Source organism: Mirounga leonina, unplaced genomic scaffold (assembly GCF_011800145.1).
Source record: "Mirounga leonina isolate KUSES-001 unplaced genomic scaffold, KU_Mleo_1.0 Mir_153, whole genome shotgun sequence".
Classification (NCBI taxonomy): Eukaryota; Metazoa; Chordata; class Mammalia; order Carnivora; family Phocidae; genus Mirounga; species Mirounga leonina.
This window is the reverse complement of record NW_023270387.1, coordinates 37552594-37575311: the sequence shown is the minus strand read 5'-3', so window position 1 is coordinate 37575311 and position 22718 is coordinate 37552594. Positions and strand designations below refer to the sequence as shown.

The 22718-nt window shown below is 47.6% G+C and overlaps 2 protein-coding genes across 2 annotated transcripts in view; one reads left to right on the top strand and one right to left on the bottom strand.

Moving 5' to 3' along the window:
- PANX1 (pannexin 1) overlaps positions 1–22718 on the top strand; it is a 61095-nt gene that overhangs the window by 21547 nt on the left and 16830 nt on the right. The window contains exon 2 of the mRNA XM_035009373.1: positions 21947–22083. Coding sequence (XP_034865264.1) covers positions 21947–22083 — 137 coding nt within the window. The remainder of the gene's footprint in view (positions 1–21946; positions 22084–22718) is intronic.
- Positions 3484–4107, bottom strand: LOC118013441 (cx9C motif-containing protein 4). The gene has a single exon (XM_035009374.1). The coding sequence runs from the start codon at positions 3923–3925 to the stop codon at positions 3719–3721; it is 207 nt and encodes a 68-aa protein (XP_034865265.1). The 5' UTR covers positions 3926–4107; the 3' UTR covers positions 3484–3718.

The window sequence follows — 22718 nt, the reverse complement described above, 5'->3', positions numbered from 1 at the left end:
GGCACGGGGCGGTGAGGAAGGAGCGGCCCAGAGCCAGTGTGGAAGCCCGGTCCTGGGTGAGGCCAGCGGTCGGCGCTCATCACCTGGCCGAGCAGGAAGGCCTATGTGCTGTGGGCCCGTGGGAAGCTGCAGCTCTGGGCGGGCCTGGCCCGGGCCCCGAGGGGGCCAGCTGAAGGGAGATGCCGCTTACCTCTGCACTTAATGTCTGCCTTCCTCTGCTGCCTTTAGGACCAGGATTAACAGCTCCTGTGTGTGCATATACACGTGTACGTGTTTACCTTTTGTAATGAAGGCTTTACTGTTTTAGAGCATTTTTAGCTTCACGGCAAAAAGGAGGGGCAGTACGGAGATCTGCTAGATACCTCCTGCCCCTGCACACGCACGGCCTTCCCCATCATCAACATCCCCCGCAAGAGTCGTACATCCTGTGGGCTTGGGAAAAATGTGAATGACATGTGTCCGTCATTATGGTATTGTGCAGAATATTTTCACTGCCCTAAAAATCCTCTGTGCTCTGCTTATTCAAGGCCTCCCCCCATACCCCCAGCAACCACTGATGGTTTTACTGTCTCTGTAGGTTTGCCTTTTCCACCGTGTCGTGGAGTTGGAGCCTTTTCCCGTTGGCTTCTTGCACTTAGTCATATACATTTACATTAAGGTTCTTCTATGCCTTTTCATGGCTTGCTGACTCACTGCCTCTTAGTGCTGGGTATCCTGTTGTCTCTGTGTGCCACACTTTATCCATTTCCCTGCTGAAGGACATCTTGGTTGCTTCCAGGTTTTGACGATTATAAATAAAGCTGCTAAATAGCCATGTGCAGTTTTTGTGCAGATGTGAGTTTTCAAGTCCTTTGGGCAAATACTAAGGAGCACAATTGCTGGATCATGCGGTAAAGGTATGTTTAGTTTTGTAAGAAACTGCCTTCCAAGTGTCTGCATGTGTTTGCATTCCCAGTCTCAGTGAACGAGCGTTCCTGTTGCTCCCCGTCCTTGTCAACATTTGGTATTGTCAGCGCTCCAGATTTTGGCCATTCTAGTAGGCGGGTACTGGTACCCTGTTTTAATTTGCACGTCTCTGATGACATATGATGTGGAGACCCTTTTCATACACTCATTTTCTATCAGCATATCTTCTTTAGTGAGGTGCCTGTTAAGGTTTTTGGCCCGTTTTAAATTGAGTTGTTTCCCTACTGTTGGGTTTTAAGGGTTCCTTGTGGATTTTGAAGAACAGTCCTATACTGCATGAAGCCACCACAGACCCCACACCGCCTGTGTGCTAGTCCTCTGAGCACAGTGTTTGCTGAGCGGCAATCCTGCCAGACAGTTACATGTTGTTCACTTTTGAAAGACTGTGGGATAGTGGTTAAGATGTGAGTTTTGGGGGCGCCTGGGTGGCTCAGTTGGTTAAGTGTCTGCCTTCGGCTCAGGTCATGGTCCCAGGGTCCTGGGATCGAGCCACGCGTCAGGCTCCCTGCTCGGTGGGGAGTCTGCTTCTCCCTCTCCCTCTGCCCCTCTCCCCACTCATGCTGTCACTATCGCTCTCTCTCTCAAAGAGATGAAGGAAATCTTTTTTTTTTTTTTAACGATTTTATTTATTTATTTGAGAGAGAGAATGAGAGACAGAGAGCACGAGAGGGAAGTGGGTCAGAGGGAGAAGCAGACCCCCCGCTGAGCAGGGAGCCCGATGCGAGACTCGATCCCGGGACTCCAGGATCATGACCTGAGCCGAAAGCAGTCGCTTAACCAACTGAGCCACCCAGGCGCCCCGAAGGAAATCTTAAAAAAGAAAAAAAAAGGATGTGAGTTTTGGAGCCAGACTGCCTGGATTCACCCTGGCGGGTGACACATCCACTGTGAGACCTCAGGCAAGTTACATAATTCCTCTGTTCCACAGTGTCCTCCTCAGTGATGTGGGTAATAATGGAGCCCATCTCACGGGGCACAGAGGATGAAATGGATCAGCACAGAGAGCACCAGACTGATGTCTGGGACAGGGCTGGCACTCGGGGGAGATTGGCTGCTAACCATACCCCGGCACAGATGACCCCGATGGATGAGGCGTTGAGGGCCGCAGAGGTCAGATAACCAGCCTAGGGGCCTGAGGAGCCTGGCTGGAAAGCAGCTCTGATTCCAAAGCCCGTGTGCTTGGCCCTTCACCCGTCTTGTGAGCAAGGAGCAGCGGACAGGGAGCGGGGCAGGCTCGCACCCCAGCACCGAAGCTGCTCACTTATGCTGGGGCATGGGCTCTGCTGCTGTGGGGTCGCCCTCCCCACCGCTTGCATTCCTGCTGGGGGTGGGGAGGGAGGCCGTCTGCTCCATTATGGTCATGGCCAGCCCCTCCCAGCCCGGCACTTCGGCCTGTGCAGGTCATCAGGACCACGGCTGTGTGGAGGACAGCCCCAAGGACATTAGAACACAGCTCCCGCACCGCACCCTGCCGAGCCCTCCCTGCCAGCACCACAGAATCAAGTCTGCAAGGATGTCCTTTCCCCGATGTCCAGCTGGGCTCTGTGTTCAGGCACAGTGCTCCGCTCCCCTTCATAACGAGCTGCGAGCTCCAGACTCAAGTGTTTGCTTGTGCTGGTTCCCCAGCCTGGGTCCCCCTCCCTTCACATAGGAACACACGGCATGGCCTAGCCATTACCCTTACGTAGTTCTGTCTCTTATCCTTAGCGTTCACGGTCTTGGCCTCCTCCACTGTGCTGTAAGCTCTTCGAGGACAGGGACCGTGTCTGATCTTGGAATCCCCCGTGTCCCCCATGGTACCAGGCACGCAGTAGATGCCCAGTGAATCCGTGCTGGGTTGGGCTCCACACCCGTGAGTTCTGCGTACCTTAGGGCGAGTACTTGTGCTCTGTTGCCCCGTAACAGATACCGGAAGAACGGAGCACTCGGGGAGGGCAGGGGTCCGTGGCTCTCTGATAACACTGCTGGCACAAAAGCCCCGAGCCCTTAAATGCCCAGCTCGGATGAGCTTGAACGTCCCTTTTCTTTTTTAAGGTTTCTTAAGAAAAGAGCGTTTGCCCTGAAACCAGTGTTGGTCTACTTAGAATGTCTTTGTATTTGCAAAGAAGTCTCATGACCAGTTATCTAAATAATGGTAACAGTTGTTGTAAGTTCTTTTCATTTTATCGGAGTCACCAATCTCTGATTCATTCCCGGATTGAGACACTCAAGGCCTTCTCCTACACAATAGGGTTCCTTTGTTGCCAGAACCCCAAAAGCTAGCTTTGAAAAGCCATCACTGAGGGAGAGGAGGATGCAAAAGGACTTAACAAAGTTGGGTCTAGTCTCAGGCTGTGGCCCCATTAAATCTAAGATCCCAGTTATCCATGGCAGACTTGCAGGGTACCAGGTGTTCGAAAGCCGTAGAAGATAAGACCAAGAAGTAAACCAGTCGGTACAGGGGACATTCAGATCATTCCAAGTGCGCTGAAGATCCACATGGTTCCACACAGATCAGGCCTCTGTGTCAGTGAAGACTTTTTTTTTTTTTTTTTTTTTCACTTAACAGGTTTATTTTAGCAGCTCAGTTTTATTACATTCTACATATTTAATATATTTATATGTCTATCTGTTCTGCATAGATGGCATATTCATTAACTTTTATAGTTGACTTTTTTATTTGATATTTGCTGCTACCTGGCCTGAAGAGAGTCAGGAAGACAAAACTTGCTTGGTGGATACATGGTGCAGCATTTAACTTTTCAGCAGAACTTTACTTTGATGTAGGCTTCAGTGTCAGCTTTTCTTCCTCTTCTTTTTCAAATCCCGAACAGACGAGAGATCTTCCCTTAGGATATCGAGCACAACACTTACGCAGTTCTTGGATGACAGCCTGACACTTAGATTCCATGTAGTTGTTGGCTTGTAAACATTTCTGTATTTCACAGGCTTGTTTCTGGCACGGATCCTTCTGCGGCATATCCAGAAAAATGAATATAATGTTTCTTGGGCTAATTAATCCGCCTCAGGAGCAGCGAGGCTAAAACTTCCAGGTCCCCCGCCCTGGGCCACTCAAGCCAGGATCGGGACGTGAGCCTGGGGCGAGCCGAGGGGCATCCCGGGCCGAGGTCACCCGAACCGAAGTTATGAGGCGAGGGCCGGCAACCGGTTTTTTTGTTTTTTTTTTTTTTTTTTTTTTTTTCAGAGGTCTGAAAAAAAGTGTCTGGGAAATGGCCCCTGGGCCTTCAAGGGTCTGCTTATTTGACATTTTTCTTAAGCTGACCTCATGCCCCTGACCTCCTTCTTGGGGCAGCATCCATGTCTCGTGCTCATTTTGAAACGGTGCCTCGTTTCCCCGCCGTGCTCTCACAGTGCAGAAATCAAGACCACATTTCCTCTGGTGGAGGTGGGGCTGGTCTGGCTTTGCCACCAGAATTTGATCCTGGCCCTCACACGTCCGATTCCCGCTGTGGCCTTTGTGATGACACAGTGTCCGTATCTGGCCCTGTCCTTCCTTGCATCCAGCTTCCATCCCTGCTGAGCGAATGGCCGCAGGCTCCTTTCCTCCACCTCACCAACAGTCTTCCTGCTCTGCACAAAACAGCAGTAGGTGCTCTGGGGTCAGTCTTCACACCCCAGCCGTTGGCCACCGGGGGCTGCTCTTGTTGGCCCTGTGGTGGTTTTTTTTATTATTATTGTTATGTTAATCACCATACATTACATCACCAGTTTTAGATGTAGCGTTCCACGATTCATTCTTTGTGCATAACACCCAGTGCTCCATGCAGAACGTGCCCTCCTCAATGCCCATCACCAGGCCAACCCATCCGCCCACCCCCCTCCCCTCTAGAACCCTCAGTTTGTTTTTCAGAGTCCATCGTCTCTCATGGTTCGTCTCCCCCTCCAATTTCCCCCCCTTCATTCTTCCCCTCCTGCTATCTTCTTCTTTTTTTTTTTTTCTTAACATATATTGCATTATTTGTTTCAGAGGTACACATCTGAGATTCAACCGTCTTCCACAATTCACAGCGCTTCCCAGAGCACATACCCTCCCCAGTGTCTATCACCCAGTCATCCCATCCCTCCCACCCCACCCCCCACTCCAGCAACCCTCAGTTTGTTTCCTGAGATTAAGAATTCCTCCTATCAGTGAGGTCATGTGATACATGTCTTTCTCTGTTTGACTTATTTCGCTCAGCATAATACCCTCCAGTTCCATCCACGTCGTTGCAAATGCCAAGATCTCTTTTCTTTTGATGGCTGCATAATATTCCATTGTATATATATATACCACATCTTCTTTATCCATTCATCTGTCGATGGACATCTTGGCTCTTTCCACAGTTTGACTATTGTGGACATTGCTGCTATAAACATCGGGGTGCACGTACCCCTTTGGATCCCTACATTTGTATCTTTGGGGTAAATACCCAGCAGTGCATTGCTGGATTGTATGGTAGCTCTATTTTCAACTTCTTGAGGAACCTCCATACTGTTTTCCAGAGTGGCTGCACCAGCTTGCATTCCCACCAACAGTGTAGGAGGGTTCCCCTTTCTCCACATTCCCGCCAACATCTGTCATTTCCTGACTTGTTAATTTTAGCCATTCTGACTGGTGTGAGGTGGTATCTCATTGAGGTTTTGATTTGGATTTCCCTGATGCCAAGCGATGTTGAACACTTTTTCATGTGTCTGTTGGCCATTTGGATGTCTTCTTTGCAGAAATGTCTGTTCATGTCTTCTGCCCATTTCTTGATTGGATCATTTGTTCTTTGGGTGTTGAGTTTGATAAGTTCTTTATACATTTTGGACACTAGCCCTTTATCTGATATGTCATTTGCAAATATCTTCTCCCATTCTGTCGGTTGTCTTTTGGTTTTGTTGACTGTTTCCTTTGCTTTGCAAAAGCTTTTTATCTTGATGAAGTCCCAATAGTTCATATTTGCCCTTGCTTCCGTTGCCTTTGGCAATGTTTCTAGGAAGAAGTTGCTGTGGCTGAGGTCGAAGAGGTTGCTGCCTGTGTTCTCCTTTAGGATTTTGATGGACTCCTGTCTCACACTGAGGTCTTTCAACCATTTTGAGTCTATTTCTGTGTGTGGTGTAAGGAAATGGTCCAGTTTCATTCTTCTGCATGTGGCTGTCCAATTTTCCCAACACCATTTGTTGAAGAGACTGTCTTTTTTCCATTGGACATTCCTTCCTGCTTTGTCAAAGATGAGTTGACCATAGAGTTGAGGGTCCATTTCTGGGCTCTCTATTCTGTTCCATTAATCTGTGTGTCTGTTTTTGTGCCAGTACCATACTGTCTTGATGATGACAGCTTTGTAATAGAGCTGGAAGTCTGGAATTGTGATGCCACCAGCTTTGGTTTTCTTTTTCAACATTCCTCTGGCTATTCGGGGTCTTTTCTGGCTCCATACAAATTTTAGGGTTATTTGTTCCATTTTTTTGAAAAAAGTGGATGGTATTTTGATGGGGATTGCATTGAATTTGTAGATTGCTCTAGGAAGCATTGACATCTTCACAATATTTGTTCTTCCAATCCATGAGCATGGAACGTTTTTCCATTTCTTTGTGTCGTCCTCCATTTCTTTCATGAGTATTTTATAGTTTTCTGAGTACAGATCCTTTGTCTCTTTGGTTAGATTTATTCCTAGGTATCTTATGGTTTTGGGTGCAGTTGTAAATGGGATCGACTCCTTAATTTCTCTTTCTTCTGTCTTGTTGTTGGTGTATAGGAATGCCACTGACTTCTGTGCATTGATTTTATATCCTGCCACTTTACTGAATTCCTGTATGAGTTCTAGCAGTTTTGGGGTGGAGTCTTTGGGTTTTCCACATGAAGTATCATATCATCTGCAAAGAGTGAGAGTTTGACTTCTTCTTTGCCGATTTGGATGCCTTTTATTTCTTTTTGTTGTCTGATTGCTGTGGCTAGGACTTCTAATACTGTGTTGAATAGCAGTGGTGATAGTGGACATGCCTGCCGCGTTCCTGACCTGAGGGGGAAAGCTCTCAGTTTTTCCCCATTGAGAATGATATTCGCTGTAGGTTTTTCATAGATGGCTTTTATGATATTGAGGTGTGTACCCTCTATGCCTGTACTCTGAAGAGTTTTGATCAAGAAAGGATGCTGTACTTTGTCAAATGCTTTTTCTGCATCTATTGAGAGGATCATATGATTCTTGTTCTTTCTTTTGTAAATGTATTGTATCATGTTGATTGATTTGTGGATGTTGAACCAACCTTGCAGCCCAGGGATAAATCCCACTTGGTCATGGTGAATAATCCTTTTAATGTACTGTTGGATCCTATTGGCTAGTATTTTGGTGAGAATTTTTGCATCCATGTTCATCAGGGATATTGGTCTGTAATTCTCCTTTTTGATGGGGTCTTTGTCTCGTTTTGGGATCAAGGTAATGTGGCCTCATAAATGAGTTTGGAAGTTTTCCTTCCATTTCTATTTTTTGGAACAGTTTCAGAAGAATAGGTATTAATTCTTCTTGAAATGTTTGGTAGAATTCCCCTGGGAAGCCATCTGGCCCTGGGCTTTTGTTTTTGGGAGATTTTTGATGACTGCTTCAGTTTCCTTAGTGGTTATAGATCTTTCAGGTTTTCTGTTTCTTCCTGGTTCAGTTTTGGTAGTTGATACATCTCTAGGAATGCATCCGTTTCTTCCAGGTTATCTAATTTGCTGGCATAGAGTTGCTCATAATATGTTCTTATAATTGTTTGTATTTCTTGGGTGTTGGTTGTGATCTCTCCTCTTTCATTCATGAGTTTGTTGATTTGGGTCATTTCTCTTTTCTTTTTGATAAGTCTGGCCAGGGGTTTATCAATCTTGTTAATTCTTTCAAAGAACCAGCTCCTTGTTTCGTTGATCTGTTCTACTGTTCTTTTGGTTTCTATTTCATTGATTTCTGCTCTGATCTCTATTATTTCTCTTCTCCTGCTGGGTTTAAGGCTTTATTTGCTGTTCTTTCTCCATCTCCTTTAGTTGTAGGGTTAGGTTGTGTATTTGAGACCTTTCTTGTTTCTTGAGAAAGGCTTGTATTGCTATATACTTTCCTCTTAGGACTGCCTTTGCTGCATCCCAAAGATTTTGAATAGTTGTGTTTTCATTTTCATTCGTTTCCACAAATTTTTTTAATTCTCTTTAATTTCCTGGTTGACCCATTCATTTTTTAGTAGGATGCTCTTTAGCCTCCATGTATTTGAGTTCTTTCTGACTTTCCTCTTGTGATTGAGTTCTAGTTTCAAAGCATTGTGGTCTGAAAATAGGCAGGGAAAGATCCCAGTCTTTTGGTACCAGTTGAGACCTGATTTATGACCTAGGATGTGATCGATTCTGGAGAATGTTCCATGGGGACGATAGAAGAATGTGTATTCCGTTGCTTTGGGATGGAATGTTCTGAATATGTCTGTGAAGTCCATTTGGTTTAGTGTGTCATTTAAAGTCTTTATTTCCTTGTTGATCTTTTGCTTAGACGATCTGTCCATTTCAGTGAGGGGGGTGTTAAAGTCCCCCACTATTATTGTATTGTTGTCAATGTGTTTCTTTGCTTTTGTTATTAATTGCCTTATATAATTGGCTGCTCCCATGTTAGGGGCATAGATATTTACAATTGTTAGATCTTCTTGTTGGATAGAGCCTTTAAGTATGATATAGTGTCCTTCTTCATCTCTTATTACAGTCTTTGGTTTAAAATCTAATTTGTCTGATATAAGGATTGCCACCCCAGCTTTCTTTTGGTATCCATTAGCATGATAAATGGTTTTCCACCCCCTCACTTTCAATCTGGGGGTGTCTTTGGGTCTAAAATGAGTCTCTTGCAGACAGCATATCGATGGGTCTTGTTTTTTTATCCAATCTGATACCCTGTGTCTTTTGATTGGGGCATTTATCTCATTTACATTCAGGGTAACTATTGAAAGATAGGAATTTAGTGCCATTGTATTGCCTGTAAGGTGACTGTTACTGTATATTGTCTGTGTTCCTTTCTGGTCTATGTTACTTTTAGGCTCTCTCTTTGCTTAGAGGACCCCTTTCAAGATTTCTTGTAGGGCTGGTTTCGTGTTTGCAAATTCCTTTAGTTTTTGTTTGTCCTGGAAGCTTTTAATCTCTCCTTCAATTTTCAATGACAGCCTAGCTGGATAGAGTATTCTTGGCTGCATATTTTTCTCATTTAGTGCTCTGAATATATCCTGCCAGTCCTTTCTGGCCTGCCAGGTCTCTGTGGATAGGTCTGTTGCCAATCTAATGTTTCTGCCATTGTAGGTTACTTATCTCTTCTCCGGAGCTGCTTTCAGGATTTTCTCTTTGTCTCTGAGACTCGTAAGTTTTACTATTAGATGTCGGGGTGTTGACCTATTTTTATTGATTTTGAGAGGGGTTCTCTGTGCTTCCTGGATTTTCATGCCTGTTTCTTTCCCCAAATTAGGGAAGTTCTCTGCTATAATTTGCTCCATTATACCTTCTGCCCCTCTCTCTCTTTCTTCTTCTTCTGGGATCCCAATTATTCTAATGTTGTTTCATCTTATGGTATTGCTTATCTCTGGAATTCTGCCCTCGTGATCCAGTAGTTGTTCATCTCTCTTTTTCTCAGCTTCTTTATTTTCCATCATTTCATCTTCTATATTACTGATTCTCTCTTCTGCCTCATTTATTCTAGCACTTAGCGCCCCCATTTTTGATTGCACCTCATTAATAGCCTTTTTGATTTCTACTTGGTTGGATTTTAGCTCTATACTTCTCCAGAAAGGGTTTCTCTAATAACTTCCATATTTTTTTCAAGCCCAGCTAGTATCTTTAAAGTGATGATTCTGAACTCTAGATCTGACATCGTACTAATGTCCGTATTGAGTAGGTCCCTGGCAGTCAGTACTACCTCTTGTTCTTTTTGTTGAGGTGATTTTTTCCGTGTTGTCATTTTGTGCAGAGGAGAATAGATTATGAGAGAACAAAATGCTAGCAGAGTAACTACGTCCCCAGAAAATATACTCTAAACAAATCAGAAAAGACCTGAAGCAGTGGGAAAAGAAAGGGAAAGAGAGAAAAAAGAAAAAGAAAAAAAAGAAAAAGATAAAGATAAAAACAAAGACAAACAAAACAAAACAACAACACCAGAATGTGATCAAATATGATCAGGCTGGTATATAGATCAGTGCCACACACTAGATTTGGGGTGTATTTTGGTCTTTTAGAAGAAAGTGCCTCCCAAAATTTTAAAGAAAGAAAAACTTATATATGTACAAAAATAAGGGTTGATATGATGAAGGGATGGAATATGACTGTAAAGGTGGAAATTATAAAAAATTTTATAAAAGGAATTGATAAGTTGAAAAAAGAAAGAAGAGGATTTAAAAAAAAAAGAAAAAGGGATAGAATGTGATCAGGCAGGGGAGTAGAAAAAACCATACACTAGAGATTTAGGGTATATTTTGATCTGTTAGAAGAAGCTATCTCAAAATTTTAAAGAGAGAACAACTTATATATATATGCCAAATATATGGGTAACTACTATGAAGGGATAGAATATGACTTTAAAAATGAAAAATAAGAATGTTTTTTAAAAACGGGATTGATAAGATGTTGGTTGAAAAAGGGAAAAAAAAAATTAAAAAAAAAAAACAGTTAAAAAAAAGTTAACTTTGAAAGACTACAGAATCATGGTAAAAAAGCCATGGATTCTATGTGCAGTATTCCCCTAGCGCTGGAGTTCTGCCGTTCTCATTGATGGTAAACTTGGTCTTGGCTGGCTGTTCTTGCTGATCTTCTGTGGGAGGGGCCTGTTGCCATGGTTCCCAAATGTCTTCGCCAGAGGCGGAATTGCCCGCCCTTGCCTGGTCTGGGCTAAGTAATCTGCTCGGGTTTGCTCTCCGGAGCCTTTGTTCCCTGCAAGCTTTCCGTACAGCTTTGGAGGAGAGTGAAGATGGTGGCCTCCCAATCTCCGCCCCAGAGGAGCCGAGAACTCAGGGCCCCGCTCCTCAGTGAGCCCCCAGAGAAAAGCCGTAAGTCACTCCCGTCTTCCTGGTCTCCAGCCGCACTCTGTGCTCACCCATCCTGTGCCCAAGCGTTTCTCTCTCTGACACCCAACCCTGTGCAGGGTCTCCAAACCCAGCAGATCCCTGTGGTACGCTCCCGCGTGGCTCCTCCCGGGGGAGGAAGGGGAGTCTCCCCGGATCTGCCGCTTGTTGGGTCCCTGCTGGAGGAGCAGTGGCCTGACTGTGCCGCGGATCACGGTTTATGGCAACCCCGAGCTGGGAGCCCGCGCCTGGGCTCCGTCTCTGCAGCAGGCTTCCCCTCTCCGATACCTGGGAGCTCGGCTGCACTCAGTCACCCCGTCTTTCTGTGACCCCGAGGGTCCTGAGACCACACTGTCCTACGAGGGTTCCACCCCCCGCTTAGCCACCAGAGCGACGTCCCTCAGCGGAGCCGACTTCTAAAAGTTCCAATTTTGTGCTCTGCAGCTCTATCACTTGCCAGAAGCGGCCGATGGAGGCCCCTCCCCCGCCGTCTATCCTCCCAAATATTGCCTCGGATTCACTTCTCCGCACATCCTATCTTCCAGAAAGTGGTCGCTTTTTTGATGAGAGAGTTGTTGCTCTTCTTTTCTTCGATCTCCTGTTGAGTTTGTAGGTGTTCAGAATGGTTTGATCCCTATCCAGCTGAATTTCTGAGACCAGATGAAATCCAGGTCTCCTACTCCTCTGCCATCTTGCTCCGCCCAGCCCTGTGGTTTTTTAATACACTTTCTCATGAACTTGGAGCTCAGGCCCAGGCTGCTGGGGAGATTGAGGCTGGCACTTCCCTGCTTCCCCTTGTGTCGTTGGCTGGCCTGGTATTGCACCTGTCCTCTCCACTCCCCGTGCCTCCACCCTCTCTCCTCCCTGCTCTCTCGTTCGCAGGCTCCTGTCATGCTGGGGAAGGAGTAGGGCCACACACGTGGGCTTGTGTCGCCCCTATACCAAGTATTAGCTGTCTGACTTGGGAAGTTACTCTTAGTCTTATTTCTGCATCGGACAGATGGGACTAAATGATAACTAGCCCATAGGCTCTTTTATTGGATTGAACAAGAGCTTCTAATTCCTATTTGATCACAGTGTTTAATAAATGACGCCTGTTCTCCTTTAGTAGGCAATTCTGTGATGGAAAGGAGCTTATATGTGATCAGCACACAGGGGAATACCAGTGTAACAGGGAGTCACATCGGTTCTTAATGCCTTGGCATGTACATGATGCCCATTCGCCCCAGGCTCTTCCTCCTGGCTCCATTGGCCAGGTGCCGTGTTTTCAAAGTGCTGTCAGGCAGTTCTCTCTGGACTTTGTGCATTTTGCTTTTTATTCTTGTGTACATAACTCAGCAGCCTTCCTTATATATCCTGTCATCACACCTAGTGTGTTTTTATCAGGATTGTTGCTGTTTGGTTAGTGCTCTAGGTACAGATTTTGTGTGATTTTGCAGAGCACTAATATTCTTTTTTAACATATCGATAGCATTATAGCAGAGACGTTTGTGTTGATTTCTTTTTCTGCCTTCCATCTAGCCTTTTACATTGCTCTTCATTTCACAGACCCAATGCCTTTGGCCGGGACCAGGCTGGGCCCTGGAGGTAATAGCAGAAGAGACTTGAGGCCGATGCATGCTGTGACTGTTTCTTCATACTGTCTCCTAGACTCCTGACCAGTGTCTGCTTCTGTTCTTGACCCTGGATGGGCAGTTTTGGACACAGCATCCAGAGTAAACCTCTTAAAAGGAAAATCAGAAGATATGTTTGCTTTAAAAATTCTGCAATTATTCAGTGTGAATTTTAGGATTGAGAAAATGAGTATATTTTGGTATATTTGGAATCTAGGGGGTCTCACTGTAAAAGATAGAAGACACAAATACGGACTGGGGGAAGGCCAGCGGTGTTAAATTGGAATTTGAATGTTCAGTATAAACTCTGTTTCACACACACACACACACACACACACAGATGGGTTTCCTCGCCATGTCTGCTGAAGGCAGCTAGGAGCAGTGAGCCCATCTTGCATCCATATCCTGGGTTTAGGAATCGTATTACCTACTAAAAGGAACCAAGGGCTCCTCCCTGAAGACACGGCCAGTGGCAGGGCTGGGGCAGGGAAAGTACAAGAGGAGCCCAGAACATCCATGCCACGAAGTGCAGAGTGCTCAGAAACCACGGGCATGGCGCGGGTCGGAAATGGTTTGTGCATCAAAATGAGTAAGAGCAAGAGATGACAAAATATTGAAAAACATAAGACTGTATGAGCACATCTTAGTACTAAAAAACATAAATTGGGGGAAGGGGAAGTTCCTCTTTCCAGTACAATGCTGACTAACACACGCAGAGGGAAGGATGAAGTTGGAAACCCTTCATTTTGCACCCACCATGGAAGTGTCTGATTCACCACTGGGTAAAAGCTTGCTGGGGAACCGAATACTTCCACAGTCCGAGATCTCCACACAGACAACTTCTGTCTCAGGGAGAAAGAGCCCTGAGACCAGCTCGAGCAAGTAGCTGTCGTATGTGACGTCACTGGCCCTGGAGGAAACCGATGCTAAGTGCCTCCCCGGGTGTCCTGCAGAGGACCCGCGCCCTCCTGGGGGAGTCCTGCCTGTCATGCAGAAGCTGGTCGGAGCACGGACAATCAGATGGACAGAAATCAGGGGAGCTCACACAGAACCCGTAGGGGCTGCAGATGACAGAGAAAGATTGTGGAACGCTTCCAGATGAGGTGAAAGGTGACTAAAGACACGTGACATCTGAATGCATGGCGTCTGGTGCAGGACTGGAGCCCGATTGGAGGGGGGAGAATTGCTCTAAAGGAGAGTTGGGAAAATCCGAATACCAATAGCAGTATTCCATCTTTAAAGATTTTATTTATTTTTTTGACACACAGAGAGAGTGAGCACACAGGCATGGGGAGTGGCAGGCAGAGGGAGAGGGAGAAGCAGGCTCCCCACTGAGCAGGGAGCCCGATGTGGGGCTCGATCCCAGGACCCTGGGATCATGACCTGAGCTGAAGGCAGACGCTGAACCGACTGAGCCACCCAGGGGCCCCAGTATTGCATCTTTAAAAAAAAAAAATCAATAATTGCGCTGGGTCATATAGGAATGTTTTGTTCTTAAAAGATACACACTTCTGAGAGAAAGGGTCATAACCGCTGCAACTTACTCACAAGCAGTTCAAGAAGAAAAAGAGATGTATGTATTAGGTATACATGTATAGAGAGAACATGTGGCAGAATGTTGACGGTGGGTATTTGTGATTTCACTGTAATGTTTTTTTTTATGCTGATACTGTATTTTATGGTGTTTACAGATTTTATGTCATTTTTCCAGTTGTACTGAGCTATACCTGACCTATAACATTGTATAAATTTAAGGTACACTACATAATGATTTCACAGACGTATATATTGTAAAATAATTACCACAGTAAGTTTAGTTAACACCCATCACCCCGCATGGTCTTTTTTCTTGTGATGAGAACTTTTAAGATCTGTTTGCTATTAGCAGCTTTTGGTATATAATACAGTATTGTAGTTTTAACTATAGTCACTGTGCTATATATTACATCCCCAGGACTTATTTATCTTATAGGCAGAAGTTTGTACCCTTTGACGACTTTCACCCATTTCATGTACCCCACCCCCATGTTCTACCTCTGGCAACTACCAAACTGTTCTCTGTTTCTAGTTTACTAGATAAAACATCTAAGTGAGATCATACAGTATTTGTCTTTCTCTGTCCGACTTATGTCACTTACCAGAATGCCCTCAAGTTCCATCCATGTGAAACATGGCAGAAATTCCTTCCTTTTTATGGTTGAACATCATTGTAAAATTCCTGTAATTTCTCTGTAGGTCTGAAAAAAAATAAAATGCTTAATTTAAAAAAGGGGGGGTGTCTGTTATATTATTTTCTATAATTTTCTGTATTTGAGTTAATCTTAGATGTTAAAAATTTTTTTTTTTTTAAAGATTTTATTTATTTGAGAGAGAGAGAATGAGACACAGAGAGTATGAGAGAGAGGAGGGTCAGAGGGAGAAGCAGACTCCTCGCTGAGCAGGAAGCCCGATGCGGGACTCGATTCCGGGACTCCAGGATCATGACCTGAGCCAAAGGCAGTCGCTTAACCAACTGAGCCACCCAGGCGCCCCTCAGATGTTAAAATTTTTAAAAATAAAATAACATTTACATATACTAAGTACTATTTTGCCTCTTTCCTAGGACATTGAGTTCTTTTTGTGCCTTTTTTGCCCTGGTACCCAGGTCACAGAAATTTTATTCACTGGATAGTCGTCAGGTTTTACGCCAGGTTTATACAAGCTGTTCTTTCCTGTGGTGTAGACTTTCTGGGTTCTCCACCACAGGAAAGAAACCGCTCAGACCACTACTTAGTTCTCCAGTCTTTTCTTCTGGGTGTAATCTGGCCCCATGGTTCCGTGCAGCTGGGGTCTGAGACCAGCTTCCTTTTCTCCTGCTGCTGCTGCACTTAGCAAGCTGGATTCTGTTATGCTGTTTACGCCATCAATGCTGGACTGAATGAAAGCAGCCTGTAGGTTCCGTTCGTCTGAGGCTCACCAAGCTAGGTCGTGTGTTCCCTTTGTGCGGTCTAGGGGTCACCCAGCCTGGCCCACAGGTTGGTAGGTACCGGCTGTTCTTCCGGTCCATTTAGTGAGGGCGTCGTGCACCAATGGGGCCTCTGTCTAATTGGTTGGGTCCCAAGGGGGAAAACCATTGGCTCTGTACTGCAGGGATGGGTAGTGAAGTACCTCGGGACTCGGAACTCATTTACAAGACGGCACTTGATTATGCCTGTCTTAGCTGGTGTTAGCCCTGGTTGGGTTCTCTTTAAAAGCCCGGTTTGGGGCATGCCTGGGTGGCTCAGTCGGTTAAGCGTCCGACTCTTGATTTTGGCTCAGGTCATGGTCTTGGGGTCAAGAGCGCGAGCCCCATGTCAGGCTCTTCACTGGGCATGGGGCCTGCTTGGGATTCTCTCTCTCCCTCTCCCTCTGCCTCTTCTGCCCCACCTCCCTCTCTTTAAAAAAAAAAAAAAAATCGGTTTGGGGTGTGGAAAACAGAGACCTGGTGAGTTAATTTGGTTTAACGGAAAACTGTTGTTTCAATTCAGTGCCACCCCCCCCTTTTTTTTGTCAGTGTGGGCTATAGACATTTTTACATTTTCGCACTGGTTTGAAACATATATGTGCCTTGGGGTCAGTGCCTGCAAATGAAGGTGCTAGTAGACCATTTGGGACTTCCAGAATGTACGTATTTGCTGTCTGAAGCTAGAGATGGCTTTGGGTTGATGTCTCCTGGAGAGGCAAAAGGGGAGGAATTTGGTTCTTTTTAAGAAAGAGATGCTATTCTAAGATTCTTGCATCTTACTGAATTTTATCATGCTTGGGAGCTGTGGGTATTTCGCAGGAAATGACCCTCTGGGGCAGGTCCTTTGGCTCATCCAAGTCTTATACTGGAATGAAAGATACTTTAAACAGAGTCAGACCTGATTTCGTTCTTGTGCTTGTTTACTGTTCTGTGTTTATTTTTAAGAGCTGACCACTACCCATCTCTTTCTTTCCACACATTCACAGTCCTCTTTCTGTGATTATTCTCACTGAACTCAAGAGTTTATAATAGTTCTCAGGGTTTTTTGGCAACCTTAAAATCTAGCCAGAACATTCAAATTCAGTGCTTTATAGGTTGTGTTATGATCTACCTGGATCCCCATATCTGCATGTGTGTACATGTGAGTTGTGTGTGTGTATAATTTACATTAAAGTGAATTAGAACTCATTTTTCGTTTGCAAAATAGAAATATTTTGCGAATTTTTAAAATGCTATATAGATACTAAGATTATAATTTATTTAATCATTATTACACTCTTTTTTTTTTTTTTGTGCCTCCCAGGATAAGCACCCCAGGATTTACTGTTTCCCTCACAGAAACTCCTGGCCGCTTCCTTCTCGTTCTACCATCTCTGACCCACTTTCTTCCATAGCCAGTGCTTTTTGTCTCCTCTTTCTTGTATTTGGAAGGTAAAGATGGAGACTTGGGTAGAGATCCCAGCCCTGCAACCCACTAGCCACGAGATCCCAGTGCCTCATTTTGCTCCTCTGGAAGAGCAGGGTAGAAGTGCACAGCAAGGGGTCGTTGCCTTTGCCCGCCTTCCGCTGCCCCTTTAGTCACTTCAGTGTGTTGGTTCCTTCAGCTTAGAATCTTCCATTCCAAAGTTCCTCGAAAGTCCTCCTAGCCAGTTAACTAGATCTTTCTGTTTCTGTTTTTATTTTGTTAAACCTGAGGTTTGCATGAGTTTCCTTAACTTGTCAGGAGGCCTGCTTCCGATGCTACCCGGCAGTCGCCCGTGGCGTGAAGCTGCAGAGGCGGACGGCTCGGCTTGCTCGCCCGTGGCGTGAAGCCGCGGGGCCGGTGCGGGGCGCTCGCCCGTGGTGCGAAGCCGCAGGGCCGGACAGCTAACCCCACCCCGCGCAGCGCCCAGGGAGGGTGGATGTGTCTGGCCGTCAGAAGTGGGCCTGCGGCTTGCGCAGAACTCAGGCCTCCTAAGCAGCTGGAGGTTAGTAACGCATAAAAATGAACAGAAAGCCATGAAAAGAGAGAAAGGCAGTAGGAAAATGAGGCCAGAGCAGGTGCAGCTGGTGTTGGTGCTGGGAGAAGGGGCTGGCGGCCGGCCTGCCCTCCCCGCTCCGGTTCCCGCTCTAGGCGCCTCTGCTCTCGAGTTCTCCACCAGCTGCTTCTGCCGCGGCCGCGGGCGCAGGGGTAAGCTGGGCCGAGGGCCACCAGGGCTGCCACACCGGGGCCTGTGTGACCTGCCCCTGGGCTCCAGGCTAGGGCCGGAGGGTGAACGGACAGGGAGATGTCGGTGGCGTGGGACCCTCACTTAGCAGGTGTCGTGCACGTTCACGGGGCACGTGAGCACACATTCCCTCCCCGCAATCTTTCACCGCATCTGGCCGGACGCATAAATGTAAAGCCCACAGCTCCCTCTGCGCTCTCAGCAAGTCCAAAGGTATGCTTCTTTGTTGTTCCCGGTGTAAATCTGAAACTCATTTCTTGCTTTCTGTACAGTGTGAAGGCAGTTCATGTCTCACTAAAGCTACTCCCCAGAAATCAGAGCGCTCATCCGGCCATCACCCGGCACAGCCGAGCGGAGCGGGAGGAGCGTGGGAGGTGCCTGTGGGTCGGCTCCGGGATCGCTGCGGGATCGCTGCGGGTCGGCTGCGGGATCACTGCGGGATAGATGCGGGTCGGCTGCGGTCCAGCTGCGGACTCCATTTGCTCAACTGTCCAGTGGGGCGGTGCTGTCTTACCGGGATGCTTGATTGAGACAGTACTTATGACAGTTGTCCGAACCGTTGAAAGCTGCAGACGGGTGTCGCTTGTTTGATACAGGGTGCTGTGTGAGGTTGAGAGAGCCAGAAAGACAGTGTGTGTGTGTGTGTGTGTGTGTCCGTCCTGCTGGCCGAGAGTTGAGATACGACTGGAGGACATAAGACACATGTGCATGTTTATACAGTCTGGTCAGAGGTGATTATCTGCATGTCTCTGATGGCTTTAAAGTGCTTGGGTCGCTCCGTGGGGGGAAGCTTCATGGACAGGGTGACATCTGAGCTGGGCTTTGAAAGATGGCCCATGGCAGTGGACAGTGTGGATGGGGCATTAACTTAACAAACAAGTACGGAACAGAGGGCCCCCCGTGCAGAGGGACTAGTGTGAGGAAAGGCACAGATTTTAGCAACAAATCAGGCCTGTGCAAGCCACAGCAATAATTGGGTTGGATTGGAGCATCAGTTTGGATTTGTACCCTGGGCAGCGGGAACCAGCAAAAAAAATGTTGAGCCAAGAGAGTGTGAAGACCAGAACTGGGCTTTTAGGATGAATAATCTGGCAAACAGTTTAAAACAGAGGAAGAGGGAGAACCTGGAAGCTTTCTGTACTGGAGACCGCTAGGAAAATATGCAAAGCACCTTACTTATTTCCCAATATCATTTTGAAGACTAAATGAGATAGAGGTGGTGGAAGTATGTTTGGAGAGGTGAGTCAGGATGGCCCAGGTCTCGAGCATCCTAGGCTCCGGCAACAGCTGAGCACCTGCCAGGTGTGCCTGGAAGCCAGGCTGGGCTAGTCCCCGCCGGTGGAGGTGCAGGACTGCACAGCCCAGCTCGCAGCGGCCCCCGCACCCTCCTGCTCTGCCCTTTTCCACTCCCACCAGTTTGGCTCCTGCTGCTTCCTGGCTCTGGACTAACTTGGTTTCTCATTTCTGGCCTGGAAGTACCCCTCGGGGCTTGATCTGTTTCCTTTCCTGGATTTGTCCTTGACTCTTCCCAGGAAGCTCTGCCCCTCCTGGTCACTTGGAGGGACCCCTTGCTCAAACCACCTCCTTTCTGACAGACCCTGGCTCCTGGGACCTCCCCAGTGTGCCCTCACTGCAGCAACTGGCCTAGAGAGGAGTGTTTTAAGAGACTGAGGGATCAAAATTCTGCCGTTACCAGTTACTAGCTTGGGTAGGGGTTACTTTGTGCTTTGGTTTCATCCAGGGTAAAAGGAAGAGAAGATCTCATTTTCTCCCTCTCTCTCCGATTTAGCTGTGAGGTTGAAATGAGGCAATGAGTTAAGGGCTGCTTAGTGTTCCGTGAATATTGGTTGTCTGTTGTCTTTTCTTCTGACCTTCCATTCCAGATGAAGAACATTTACTTTTGAGCTCAGCGCTGCCCCAGTTTCCATCTCTCTAGACTCAATTATATTTTCTTTTTTCCTCTTTTGCAAAAGCTTTGGTGTAAAAAGTTTAGTTATTTATGCTCTGGCACTTCCCACCAGTGCCTTGGGGGAGGTTTTGGAGGTCCCAAGACAGGACTTGGCAGCACATTTTCCTATAGAAAGAATGTTATGATGTGTTGGCTATGTGCACAGTGAGGACTATACCTAAAGGATATACAGGCCAGACAGATTTTCATGAAATCCTACTAGCGCTGTCCATTTTCATGAGAAAGCACTTGGATACTATTCTCTGGGCCAGTCACTCATCCATGTCTAACCCTGGGCCTGTTTCTCCTTCCTGTGTATCTGTGGCTGTGCTCAGTAAGCCTGGGTGGGTGGGACCGCCTGGGCAGCATTTAGCAAAGTCATGCTAACGCAAGAGCTTTGTGAAGTTAGCCCGGTGGCTCAGTGCTGTTCTGACTACCCTATTTTTATAAAATGCAAGAACTCAAGTTTAATGGGATACGAGAATTGAGAGGTCCTGGAAATCCATGACCTACCCCCAACTCATGTTTAAGCCATTCCTAGATGGCAAGAACTTACCCTATTATTGGACATTTTCGGATGGCATGTGACTTTTCATAGCCATCTCCTCTAAGGGCTCTTGCCGAGAAGTCTTTTCTTGATGTCCGCGGGCATAGAAGTCTCCGATGCGGGGGGGTGCTCTGGGCCCATTGTACCTCCGCCACCACAAGAATCTGCTCCCTGGACAACATCCCCGTTACTGCCCTGTCCTCCCACAAGTATAAATCCCACCTCCTCCCCAGAGGGAGCTGACCCTTTGGGGCTTTTTCTGTCCCAGAGGCTAGGGAAGTCCACCTGAGTGCCTTTCTGCCATCCCTTTCCCCTCTGTCTAGGGTGGGCATGCCCCCACTCTCCCAAGCAATCACAGCACCTGCTAGTTACTTCATACAGAAGAATGTAGTACTTACTGAGCGACTACTGGGAACCAGGCAGTGTACTGAGAACGCAGACAGGGACGCCAGTGTCCGCTTGGAGAGCCTTGGCTTCGGAAGGTGGAGTGACCTGAGGTCACCCAGCTGTGAGTGGCAGGGTTGGGTTTGAATAGAACCAGCACCAGAGCCCAAGCCGTTAGCATCTGTCTGGCCGCGCGGGGTACAGAAGACGGCGTGGCTGCTCTGGGCCTGAGCCGCAGGTCCCCTGCACCTGCCGAGCTCACACTCCCGCGCGCCTCCCCCCGGCCCACCCCACACCCGTGCCCCTGTCTGCGGGTCTGCACGCTCCCGCTTGGCCTGTGCTTTCGCCCATGCTGCCTTTTTTCTTGGAGGAGACAGAAAACTGCTGATTTGCCATCCGGTGACTTACCACCAGATGTTCCTTTGGCCTTCCCCTCATCAGGCTCGAAGTTCTGACTTCTCTGTTCTTTTTTTTAAAGATTTTATTTATTTATTTGTCAGAGAGCGAGAGAGGGAACACAAGCAGGGGAAGTGGGAGAGGGAGAAGCAGGCTTTCTGCCGAGCAGGGAACCTGACACGGGGCTCCATCCCAGGACCCTGGGACCATGAACTGAGCCGAAGGCAGACGTTTAACCGACTGAGCCACCCAGGCGCCCCCTGACTTCTCTGTTCTGAAGGACTCCTCCTCTAATCCAGATTTCTTTTTAATGCCTTTTTTTTTCAAGATTTTATTATTTATTTATTTGAGAGAGAGAGAATGAGAGACAGAGAGCATGAGAGGAAGGAGGGTCAGAGGGAGAAGCAGACTCCCTGCCGAGCAGGGAGCCCGATGTGGGACTCGATCCCGGGACCCCAGGATCATGACCTGAGCCGAAGGCAGTTGCTTAACCAACTGAGCCACCCAGGCGCCCCTAGTCCAGATTTCTGATCGACCCTCCTCCCCCTGCCCCTGCCCTGTAACCCCTCCCTCCTCTCAGTCCTCACCCACATTCAAGCAACCCTGTTCATGTCTCCCTGTGACGCTTTGGGCCCTGGTTCTTTTCCTGGCCGTTTTTTCTTTTTATGGTGGCTTCACTTCTTTCCAGAGCTTTCCCCAGCTGAGCCCAAGCTGCCAGCGTCGGCCGAAAGTCTCTCCGATAGCCTAAATACGAACCTGGGCGCTGGGTTTTAGCTCTGACCTATGCCTGGCGTGGTGCTCCATGACTTCACTGACATGGGAGGGAGGGCTGGGGGGCGGCGGGGGCGGGTCCGGACCCCGCACTCGCATTTATTTGGCACTGTTTTTGCTTCTCAGGTACCCAGATAAGCTGTTTCTCCCCAAGTTCCTTCTCCTGGCGGCAGGCTGCCTTCGTGGATTCGTACTGTTGGGCTGCCGTTCAGCAGGCCTCCTTGCAGGGCGATGCCGGACGCCTTCCGCTGTGTCTGCATAAGGTAACCGGGGACGCTTGCGAATCTCACCTGTCCGCTCTGTAGATGTGGGAACGGGGGCCCAGAGAGCATGGCCAGCCCGCAGCGCGGGCACGCGGGTCATAAAGAGACCTCAGCCATGACTTGGTCCAGCACCTTCACTAGCCGCTGAGGAAGCTGAGGCACTCTTTGGATTTTAGCTCCGTACCTAAAAGGGGGCGCCTCTTGTGTCTTAGTCCCCTTCCTACCCGTACTGCCCAGCAGCGTCTGGCGCAGAGTAGGCTCCCAGTGCATTTTGGATGCCCGGGTGGGCAGTGTTAGACGGGGGCAGAGCTAGTACTGAAACCTAGCTTTGGCCGCTGCCTTTTCAGTGCTCACGGGGTACCTTGGGAACAGTAAGGGCCAACATACACTTCAGTTTCTTCTAGACACTGTGTTGCTAGAACATCAGGAAGCCTGGTGATGACTCTCTCTGGGGGTGTTGGCTGCAACCCAGCCTGGGACAGATTCCTTTGCTTTCTGCTGGGGCCAGATACTGTGGAGGCACACGACGAGGGCAACGCCTGTGTCCGACAGAGGAGAGGTGCAGACAGTTAGGAGCTCCGTGTCAGGGGAGTGGTGGAGGTGGAGGTGCGGAGAGGATGGGCAGTGGGGAACTT